The 12,342-nt window shown below is 37.8% G+C and overlaps 1 protein-coding gene across 1 annotated transcript in view; it reads left to right on the top strand.

Moving 5' to 3' along the window:
* Positions 1-12,342, top strand: part of LOC129783120 (BDNF/NT-3 growth factors receptor-like) — a 262,545-nt gene that overhangs the window by 44,052 nt on the left and 206,151 nt on the right. The window contains 3 exon segments of the mRNA XM_055792861.1: positions 1,814-1,946; positions 3,429-3,728; positions 6,652-6,668. Coding sequence (XP_055648836.1) covers positions 1,814-1,946; positions 3,429-3,728; positions 6,652-6,668 — 450 coding nt within the window.

Genomic DNA, 12,342 nt, shown 5'->3' with positions numbered 1-12,342 from the left:
AACAGTTTGAGGAATTTATGCAGTTGTGGTTTTTTATATTTCTTTTTTTGTTGTTGAGTCATGAGCCAAGACAAATGTGGGATACTATTCAAAAAGTAAGATCATCTCATTTTTTAACCTCCCTGTCTTTCAAATACCATGTTCAGTTTGCTTTGAGCTTTCCTGAAAAGCTTTTTTATCCTGACATAACTTTGTGAGAGAGGCTTATAAAATAGCTGTTAAGCACAGTAGTCTTTTCAGTAGCAGAAGAATGAGTGCCTTATAAATCTCATTTGCCATTCACAACTTTCCTTTTCTGTGAGTGTTGGTTTTGGTTTCCTTTTTCTCACTTTAATGTCTTTGTTTCTGCCTCCCTTTTCTTAACCTTCTATGCTGCTTCTGTCTGGTTTTCTTTCCTGTTTTACAAGGAGAAATGTTAGCAAAAGTGAAAACCATTCTTCAGTCCTGGAACATTAACCACACTCTCAGCTTTTATGCTGATGTATAAGTTCATTAATGTCAGTTAGATTTTTCTTGTTATATGTTTCAGCCTGAGCCTGCAATTGAAGCCCTGTAATTTGGAGAGTTGTACATGGAGAAGTGTGCATTGGGGTGTTGTTTTTTCCATTCCTCCTGCCCCAGTGTCACAGTGAAATCAATGGGATGTTTGACTTAAGTGGATTTAAGGTGTTATCTCAATGTTTAAAATTCTGGTCCTGCAATCCTGTATGCAGGAGTGTTCCCACATGTCCCCATTGTCTACCACTGGAAGTCACTGTGGTTTTACAGGTGTAGCATATCATTTGCTTGTGTTCAGTGCAGCATCAAAGCATATGTGTACAATAAGTATCCCAAAAGGCATTTTTTAAACAATCATCCTAATTGTTGCTCATTTTCCAAATTTGTTTTGGTTCCTTTCCTTTTTAATAAAACAATCTTGCATTTTGTGAAAAATTCAAGTATGGAAATAGTAATTATTTGGCTGTAATTATAAAGACCTCACTTAACAGAAGCTTTAACAACTAGCTTTGCTAGCTGATAATTTTTTAAAAATCTTTGTAATTACTTTTTTATTTGTTTTTGTAATTAATTTTTGTAATTTATTTTATACAGCGTAGCATAGCTGCATATTTAATATAGCATTTAATGCACTGAACTTTCTGCAAATCATAATTCTTACCTCAATTAGCCTAGCCTGTGCTCAAGCACAGTAAAACAGCACTTGGGCAGTAGTTCAGTTAGTAGAAGGGACTCTTGTGGGAGGTTCCATGATAACAAGGAGCTTTTAAGAGACATTTGGCTAAGGAGGAGGGAGAAGACATGTTGTCAAGGTACGGTAGAGCTCAGAGAGCAGTAGTAGAAGACATGTCAAGCTAAGTGTAAATGAAAGAGATAAAAGGAATAGTAAAGCAAGGACTGAACAGAATATAGGAGGGAATAAAAAGATTAAAGAGATTAGAGATAGACCATAGAAATCAATCATGAAACTGAAGAGAGGGATAAGCAAGGGAATGGATGCAAAAAATCAACCCACATTTGTGTAGAGAGAGATAGGTGTCAAAAGAAGGGAGAAACAGAAAGTGACATGGTAGAAAAATGAATGAGCATTTTGGGCTTTAAATCCACCGCTACCGATGGTTACAATTGGTTCTGTAGGTGTGTTGCATCTGTTTGGATAAGACACCAAAATAATGCTTTGATTAATTGCAGTTTGATACAGCTAAAAGGAAGGGAAAATGGAAAATGCTTTTGAACTGTGGCCAATAGTTCCCCCCTCTCTCCATTGTTTCTTTATACCATATTTGGCACATCCATATTTCTTGATCATTTGTAGAGTGACACAAGTAAGAATCCTGCCTCACTAACCATAAAGAACGTTTCATCTGTGGACAGTGGACTGTGGATTTCTTGCGTAGCAGAGAATATTGTGGGAGAGGACCAAGCCTCTGCCGAGCTCACAGTATTCTGTACGTAAGCAGGCTAAACCACATTGGCAATAACTATTTTGGGTATAAATATTTGTTGGACACACAAGTTGTTGAAACAGAAACACCTTTTAAGCATGTGAGCTATCTATTACAGTTAATTCTGGGAATAGCCCAATGAGCAGTTGTTATTTTTACCTTTTTCTGCTCTGAGTTCTTCTGCAAAAATTATGTTTCTAAATGCTTTATCTTCCAGTCTGAGCAATCTGTAAGTAAATGTCTGAAACCCCAAATACTCAGTTGTACTGTCAGTGTGAACAGATTTGTAATGGTGTGCATATACATACACACTGTCTTAGGAATTAAGAAACATGAATGCATCAAAAGCCATAGAAATTATTTATAATAAACTACAATTTATTTTTTTTTAACTAAACCAACAATTGCTTTGTTCAAAAATTAACACACTTGCATTATTTGTTCTGCCAGATATAAAATTATTTGTCATAGCTTTGAATAATTATTTGTCAGGGCCAAGGAAGGGGGAAGGGACGTGTAGTATAGAAGTATTGGGTTCTTAGATCTGAGATTCCAACATGAATTCATTTTATGTGAAATATGTTTTCACAAGTTGCAGCCCTCTGTTTAATTGAAGATGGGAATGGAACACTTCGTAAATGGAAATTTATTTTTAGCATGTGCTCAGGACAGTAAACTTAAGAAATCACTCTACAAGCATTTAAAATGTTTTGGAGGTGGAAATTAGATATGTAATAGCTATGGAATGGGACAGAAACTAGAAATGTTTGAACAGTGTAAATGAGATTGTGAGATTGCCACTGTTATGAATGATAAAAGGGAGTATAACTAGATGAAATCAAATGCAGTTAAGAATGAATATCAAGGAATATTTCCTAACAGTGAAATAATGTGCAAGGTGTTAGAATAGTGTCCTGAAGGGAAACAGAAGTCTATAAACTTGAGGCATTTAGCACATTTGAACAAAGAATGAGAAAATGTACAGTAGAAAATGGTCTTACCCTGACAGAAGAATCTAGGGAATGAAAATAGCTGTTCTGGCCTTGATCCTTTTAAAGAAGTCACCTGAAAGTTTGGATTCTTAGCTGAATATATTTCCAGTACTACTTGCTTTTGGCTGACTTAAATATTTTTAATACTGTTTTGTTCTTTCAGCATTCCTCTGTGCCATTTTTTCAGCACAGTAAAGCTAAAATTTCCCTATCTCCCTTCTCAGTGATCTGGTAACTGAACTTTCCACACCTTGCAGAGTATGTGATTTAATGGAGGTTCACAGTTTGTCTGAAACTAGTTTTTTTTCTTTCTAAAGAATGGCTTCATTTCAGTTGTGAGCATAGTACCCAAGGCAGAGCAGGTGGGCTTCCTGTGTGAGTATCCTCCATATAGGTATAATTCCTTCAAGTAGTGTATTTTAGCACTGATAGCCTGAGAAAACAAGATGTTTGGTATATTGTGACGTTATTCACTCTTTTTTCCCCAATATAGTTGCACCAAATATCACATTTATTGAATCTCCAACCCCGGACCACCACTGGTGTATTCCATTCACTGTGAAAGGGAACCCTAAGCCCACATTGCAGTGGTTCTATGAAGGGGCTATACTGAATGAGTCTGAATACATCTGTACTAAAATACATGTTATCAATCAAAGTGAATATCACGGCTGCCTTCAGCTGGACAACCCTACCCATCTGAACAATGGTGCTTATACCTTACTAGCAAAGAACGAGTATGGAGAGGATGAAAAATGGGTTAATGCTCATTTCATGTCAGTGCCTGGAGATGGTGAGTATAATTATTATTTTTTTTATGTTAGCAATTGTAAATTGACATGAATGTGCAGACAGTGCTCCTGGACAGCTTACCTATTTTGGAGGAAGCTTTTTATATACGTTTTTTCTCTGAATGAATGTCTTCAAGATTAGTTGTAAAGTAAAACGATATTTTTTTTTTACATTTTCTTCTTGTTTATTCCTTTTCAAGGGAGGCCATGCTAGTGCTATTTAAATCCTCCCTTTGAGTAACGATCCTCAGTGCTAGTAAGGCTAGTAAAAGATTGCTGGTTTTGAAGTGTTTTCTTTAGCTTCAGTTCTGATCCTGTAAAGCATTGAGTACCAATTCAAGGACTCTGCAAGTTTTCTACACTGTGCACAAGTGCAACCAGGCAGTGTATCCAAGGGCACAGGGAGTATGCCTACATAGCATCTAGTGCATTGATGCAAAATCAGCAATGCAGTCCAACGAGTTGAGGATAATATATTGTGTAGGACACTAGAGGGAGATGGATAGAAAACAAGTAACCCAGAGGCAGGATGGACCAGCTCTCAGGTCCTCACAGACATTTAGACATCCAATTCCCATTCATTTCAGTGGAGGTTGGGAATCTGCATGCCTAGGAATACCTGTGTTCAAAATGGTTATCTTCAAATGTATGCATCTTATGCTACTCTAAAGGCTCCTGTTCAGACTTCCTAAATGCTATGTGAGCAGTCTCAAGGTGGACTAATTCACTGAACTGCAGGGACTACTGTAAGTAGTTAATGTACATTGTGGTTTGATCTTTTCCCACATCTTCAAAACCCTATTTGAAGTGACTGTAAGAATATGAAGGTGTACATGTAAGTGCATTGTTCTATGTGAAAAAACTGAGTGGACCTTGAGTGGAAATATAGGTGTGATTTTGTGCAAATAATTGCAGAATCATATCTGAAAATATGAACGTGTGCATACCTTTGGCTTTTTAACCATGGGATAGAAATAGCCTCCCTCTTGAAACAGCAATATGCAGTGCTAATGTTATGTGATAGAAAAAAAATGAATATTTAAATTCTCTCTCCTACATTGTAGGCTACAGACAGTAAAAAAATAGTCTGTATTTAACATTTGTTCCTATCAGCTCAGCCTGTTACAGGGAAAGAGATGGCAAGTATTTTTCATTCCCATCTTTAGAAAGAGAAGGTGAAGAGCTGATATAATCAGGCTCTATTTTCTCCTACTGTTCTTAGTAGCTTCCCTCTTCTTTTTTCCCTACAGTCCTTCCTTAAATAGACTCTTTACAGAAACAGATCATGGTTTCAGCTACAGGCATCCTTTAATACTACATTATAACAGTTCAGTAGAACAGTTCACCTCATGCATATACAATGGAAGTTCTCTTACACTCTGTTTATTTAATATTAATTTGGCTTTATTTTCTTTAATAGAATAACAGTTCCTTTTTTTAATAATTTTTTTCTTTTAATGCTCCATTTTTCTTCTATGCTTGTCTCTTTTAAGCTGAAAATTTCCTGTTTGTGGCCTTTTAAATTAAAGGTATCCTCCCAATTAGAAAGACAACATTATTTATTTGTTCCTTCCTTTTTATAAACATTCATTATAAGTCTCCAAGATAATCCATGTTGTGTTCAAACTGGACTACATACAGACAGGATGTAACTGCTTTAGAAATCAGTTTGTGTGTATGGGATGGCACCAAACCAGTCTTAAAAATTAACAGCAGGGGAAATTACTTATTTAGTTAGCATCCTCCGTGTTGTTTTTATTAGTGGGGCTTTTTCCTCTAAGACTTATGGTACTGAGCTTTAGAATATTCTATAATACTGTTGTCTCCTCCACGGAAGCTGGCATAAAAGTAAATGTTAAAAAAATAACATCCTTTATGTATTGTATTAATTTTTAAACTTTTTAAATTATTATTACTATTTAAAGCACTTCCAGGATCTTTCAGACCCTTAAAAGGCTTTTTCAGCACTGCCATTACTGTGTAGCATCTCCTTTTGGCCCACATATTGTACAATGAAGCATAAAGATTAGGCCCATGCTCTGTTATTATGTTCATTTCCATGCCTTCATGACTGAATTAAATACCAGCCCTGATGTTTCATGGGGTGGGGTATCCTGACTGAGCTTTGAACTGATTCTCTGGTTATTAAATCACTTACAGGCAAATGCACTAAAGATAAAAACAAAAGCAAATTAAAAAAAACCATTCACCTATAAACTATATATCTAATTAAAATAAATACAGCAAAGACTGAAGCATGTATTATCAACAGCCTAATACTCTACTTTCAAGGTTGCATCAAGCATGATGAAGACAGGATTTGTGCTAAGATGCTCTCAGCTTTCCAGCATGCTACTTACAGAACATATTTCAAGGGACAGCATAGAGGAAAGCATGTTCCACAGTGGGATTTGGGTCAAGTTAATGATATCACAGTTAATGTTATAAATTCAAAGTTTGTTTAAAATACTAAGGTCCGGGGGAACAAATTTCACATTGTTAGCTAGATTTTAAACTAGTTTTAATCTGCTAATCTTTATGGATACCAGTAAAGCTGTTCTTGCTGAGGATAACTTGACTATTTGAGATTAAGTTATAGAAAATGCTAAGCAATAAACATCTGTGTTTTATTTCAGAGGCTGTTTCCATAATTGATCCATAACAATTAATGAGTACTGCAGAGATTTTTACCAATAACTATTTTTTAAGTAAAATTATTCATCTACCAGCCCTCTACTCTAAAATTCAGATGAAGGAATTAAAGTCATGTAGTATCTTGTCATAGTATAATAATATGTTAGATATACCGTAGAAGTAGAATTTTGCTGGTTTGGCAAAATAACATGACTGTGTTGCACAAGTATTTTTTTGGATCGAGTCTTTTGCTGCTGCTTTATTTTGAAAATGTCTACTTTATAAAGAAAGAAGCAAGCAAACCAAATGTAGTTGAGGCAGTTTATAAAGATGAGTGAATAGAATATGTCTGTAATATTTTATTTGCACAACAACCTGTTCTAACAAGGACCAAAACAACGATGCTGTTCTTTGTGTTAAAAATAATTGCATGTAAACATGCAAAATTACTGTGGTAATCTTTAATGTTAAAATAGATTCAACCAATGTTTTGATGATGTTTTATGTAGGGAATACTGCATTGAAATTTGGGGTTGGTCCAAATTGATATTTGAAATTTTATTTCAAGTGAAGCATTTAGTTATGTAAAAGGTATTTGAATGGAATAGATGACTTCCTGCTTTATATGCCCCTAGCAGGAATTACAGGTTAAATCAATCAGATTATTTTAACCCATTTCCAGTAAACAGTAATAAAAATATTGTCATTTAGCTCAGGATAAAGGCCTAGGAAGTTTGGGGGTTTTTTTTCTTCAGATTATGAGAAGTAGGACTCATATAGACAATAAACTGGTTCTTTCATCAGCTGAATGTTCTATACTGGAAAAACTGAATCCATGAAGGTTTATGGACAAAAAAACCCCGGTCAGAACCTGCTTGAGGACAGACAGTAGTACACAATTATTTCACTTGCTATTTATTTCTGCAGATTGACATGACCATTCTCATGGGGTCTCTTAATCTATATCTTTGAGTACTAGAATATCTTCAAATGCATTTAAAAATGAACCTAATTATCTGCTGCCATTTTATATCTTCAAATGCATTTAAAAATGAACCTAATTATCTGCTGCCATTTTGCAAATAGGTTGCAACTCTTATTTTATGTTTTCAGCACAGATTCTCCTGCTGTTTAAATAAGCAGAAACAATTCTGTTCTGGTCATACTTCACAGTGGTTTATGCCAGTATAATGTCACTGGTATGGAATTACTGTATGGTACAATAAACAGAATTACGCCTTTTGAAGACTGAGTCATCTTTAGCAGTTTTACCTATCTTAACTATTAATCTTAACTACTATTTTATTACCAAACTAACAACAAAAAACAGTAAATATACTACATAAGTCATGCTATAAATAAATTATAAACCAGGATGAATGGGCATGTTGAAATATAACACAAGTATCTTTCAAAGCATGAATAAACTAATGTATATTAACTTAAGCGTATGTTATACTCACATGTGTGCTTAGCCTTACATATGTTCAGTAATTGGAAAAAGCTGCAAACTGGAACTAGTAACATTTTAAAAAGTATATACTAGACAGGTATCTACTTTGCTTGTTTAAAAGCTGGCTTCTCTAGTTTCTTTGCATATGGGAAATCTTATTCTTTCAATAAGAGTTCTGTCTGTGGATCAGGTGTGCAGCTGGCTTCTTGGGAACATCTTCTTACAGTATCCTCTAGCCTTTAATTTGCCAGAATGCTGCAGCTCTAAACCAATTTGCTCTCTCAGTGATTTAACTGCAAAATTTTTGACCAGGTAAAAGTCAGTTATTGTAACTCCCACTGAAGTCTGCTTCCACTTAATGTCAGGGAGAAATTTGCCAATGATTTTCAACAAGAATAGTTACCGTTGCACTTATTCCAGATATACATTATCAGCAGAGAGCAGAATTTTGCACATTTGGTAAATATGCCTGCTTTTACTAGAGCAAATGCCCTGTGTATTATCTGTTTCACATGAAGCAAAGCATTAACATTTGGGATAGCTCTAAAATAATTGTAATTTATAGTACAACATATTGATGTTGTTTTGCATTTGTGTAGGTACTGACCATTGCTATTGCAAATAACATGTAAGCTCTTAAATAAAAATCCTAAAGAAAATCTTATTCTTCCAGCATTTGCAATCTATTTACAAAGGCTTTTTCTTTCTGTTTTTTGTTGTTGTTTTTTTTTTTCTTCTCCATGCACAGGTAGTGGCCCAATTGTGGATCCAGACGTTTATGGTATATATTTGATTTTCTTTTTCTTTTCTTTTAATGATAGAAATAAAGGAACTCAAAGCATTAAAAGAATGAATGTCAGTCTCAGTTAAACTGAAATGGCAGATATTATAACACAATTCTGAAAGGCACTTGGTATTGTTGGTTCTATTCCTGACAATTAAGATAAATGAGGACAATTTTTACTTATGCTACAGCTTTTGATTCAGGGTACATAAATCCACTGCTACTGATGGTTACAATTGGCACTGTAGGATGAAAATTGTCTGATGTAGCACACAGGCATGAGATTTTGTGAAACTTTCAGAGGCATTTCTTAGGGGAAAGAGAGTTCATAATTTCTCCTTATAGAACTTATTTTTTCAGGGATGATTCCATACTTGTTTTGCCTCCAAAAATGTACCCCTAAATTCCCCTTAAAAATGAGTTTGGCACAAGTGAGTTTTCCTGTTGTGGTGGTTGATCCTGGCTGGATGCCAGGTGCCCACCAAAACCACTCTATCACTCCCCTCCTCAGCTGGACAGGGGAGAGAAAATATAACAAAAGGCTTGTGGGTAGAGATAAGGACAGGAAGTGATCACTCACTAATTACCGTCATGGGCAAAATGGATTAGACTTGGGGAAATTAATTTATTATCAATCAAATCAGAACAGGGTCATGAGAAATAAAATGAAATTTTAAAAACACCTTCCCCCCACCCATCCGTTCTTCCCAGGCTCAACTTTACTCCCGGGTTCTCTACCTCCTCTCCTTGAGTGGCACAGGGGGACAGGGAATGGGAGTTGCAGTCAGTTCATCACATGTTATTTCTGCCGCTCCTTCCTCCTCACACTCTTCCTCTACTCCAGTGTGGGGTCCCTCCCACGGGAGACAATCTTCCACGAATGTTTCCAACATGGGTCCTTCCCATGGGCTACAGTTCTTAATGAACTGCTCCAGTGTGGGTCCCTCCCACAGGGTGCAGTCCTTCAGGAACAGACTGCTCCAGCGTGAGTCTCCCATGGTGTCACAAGCCCTGCCAGCAAACATGCTGAGCTCTTCTCTCCATGGGTTTACAGGTCTTGCCAGAAGTCTGCTCCAGTGCAGGATCTCCACAGGGTCACAACCTCCTTCAGATGCATCCACCTGCTCCAGCATGGGGTCCTCCATGGCCTGCAGGTGGCTATCTGTTATACCGTTAACCTCCATGGGCTACAGGGGGACAACCTGCCTCACCATGGTCTTCACCATAGGCTGCAGGGGAATCTGTGCTCTGGCACCTGGAGCACCTCCTCCTCCTCCACTGACCTTGGTGTCTGCATGGTTATTTCATTAACATATTCTCACTCTTCTCTCCCACTGAAGTTGCCAGGGTGGTTTTTTTCCCCTTCTTAAATATGTTATCATAGAGGTGCTACCACTGTTGCTGATTGGCTCAGCCTTGGCAGTGGTGGCTCTGTCTTGGAGCCAGCTGACATTGGCTCCATCAGACATAGAAGAAGCTTCTAGCAGCTTCTCACAGAAGCCACCCCTATAGCCCCCCCACTATCAAAACCTCGCCACACAAACCCAATATACCTGTAGGTAATTTTTCTCTGTCCTCCCAATTTTACCTTCCTTTATTGTCTCTTGCATAAGCAGAACATTAACTTAGTGATATCTGAAGTAAAATATTTTAGGCTACACCTATTGAAAGCCAGTGTGCATTATAATAGAAACTGCAAACTGAAATACAACTGGCTATTTTTACATAATAGTTCTGGTATACTTCTGCTGAGCATGAAAGTACATCCTAACCAACACATCCAAAACACCCTTTAGCTTCCAGCAGAAGCAGGATCCTGTTTGGAGTAGCTTTATTTGGACAAAATGGCCCATGAATCAAGTTTCCTTAAGCTGATTGAAATGTTATTACTCTGATTCCATGTCATTAAACTTTAGCAAATGTGCATTTGAAGCATCAGTTTGGCTTTAAGTGCTTAGAAATACTAAAGCATAGCTTCCCCTCTTTCTCTTCCCAATTATTATTTTTATTTTATTTTAGGGCGAGGAAGAGGTGATGGTTTGCACAGTTTCCTAAATGTGTTGTATTATATATGATGTATACATGCATGAAGATTTTGAATCTGAGCTGTTTATCATGATCCTGATGCATGTGTATGAGTACTGTAATTCAGTTGACTGGTAGATTCGGTTAAAATGTATGCTTTGAATTGTGCAAGTGAATCACAGCCTGCAAGAACTAGTTCTGATGAGAACAATATTCCTTTTTATTTCAGGCTTTTCTTTCTACTTTTGAAATTGCTGCCTTTGATCTTTGTTACAGTGACTTAGTGATTGCTTTGTGCAACACTTTGTATTCCAGAGTGTTTCCTTAATTATTCCAAATTCACAAGTCCAGTTGGTGAGATGAATAAATAAGTCTAAAAAGTCTAGAAACTTATACTTCTTGGGAAAACCACTGCATGGTTCCCACCTGGGAATTAGCTCCTCCTAGAGACTGAGCATTTTTCATGACTTCTTTTCAGATCCTTCAATCTGTATGCTAATCTATTTACCACCAATTTAGATTATGTTAGAAGCAAGATTTAAAATTCTCCTTCCCCATCTCCCTCCTTCATGCTGCTTTCCCTTTTAAAACATATTTTTCATACTCCTATGCTAATCATGCTGCGAATTTGCACTCTGTAAAGGGTAAAGATAACTGCAGAGGGTTTGTTCTTCATGCTACACAATTTCTATGTTTTTTTAAGTGGTTTAATTCCTGGTAAACTCAGGATGCTTGGATGGTGCCCTAGTGCTTTAATAAACTCAGGGGATTTGCAAGGTATTTTCCTTTAAGTGTCAAGGCACTGCAGTGCCAGTGGCTTTGTGGGGACCAGGTGCCAAGGGTATTTTTGTGCTGGCAAGGCAGAAGTCTTGCCAGCCAGGGCCTGTCCCACTGTCCCCAATGAGGGAGCAGGGCAGGTTGTGGGGGCAGCTGTGGGCAGCCCCCAGCCAAGGGCATCAGGCACCTCTGTGGGGATGGGGCTTGGCTGTGGCCAGGATGAGCTGTCAGCCTGTGAGTGGGGATCAGAATCAGGACTAGTGACGGTAACCAAGGTTAGATACAGTCCCAGGATGGCAGGGCAGGGAGCAGGGCCACAGGGATGGGGACAGGCTCTGGTCAGGCCAGGATGTGAGCCTAAGTGTTGGGCCTGACACAGCATGACCCATGACAAGGTAGGGCAGGGCTGTGGCAGAGCTAGAGAGGAACATTCCTATGGTGTTCCTGGGGTGGGGATTGGTGGCCCTGGACTGACCTGAAATGAGGCTCCTGGGCCCATGGGCAGGGGTGAGAGAGGCCTCAGGGGAGGCTGGACAGTGCCAATAAGGGTTAGTACTCTCAGGGCCCTGACAATCGATTGGACCTTCACAGAAGAGGTGAATGTTTCTCCCCACCTGAATAAATGCAGGAAGAAGGTGGAATGTGACTAGGCAAAAATAAATTGGAACAGGGTATGAAGGGTGACCTTTCACTTCAAAGGAGCTAAAACAGACTACAAAAACTAATCATGAGATTTGAACCAAAAAGAATAATTCCAGACAAAAAGAACCCATATGTGCCCCTGAGAAAAGGTTTGTGACAGTTTTTCACAGTTTCTATTGGGCTGGAACTTGGTCTCTGCAGTGTCTGTGCACCATCTGAGTTCCCTTAGCCAGCAGGACGTGGTTACAAGCTCATGTAGGATGATTATGACCCTCATTGCTGTGCCTTGTGTGAGTAAGCA

The sequence above is a fragment of the Falco peregrinus genome, chromosome W, assembly GCF_023634155.1.
Source record: "Falco peregrinus isolate bFalPer1 chromosome W, bFalPer1.pri, whole genome shotgun sequence".
In the NCBI taxonomy this organism is placed as follows: Eukaryota; Metazoa; Chordata; class Aves; order Falconiformes; family Falconidae; genus Falco; species Falco peregrinus.
Note: the sequence above shows the minus strand (reverse complement) of the source record. Positions and strands in the feature narration are given on the sequence as shown.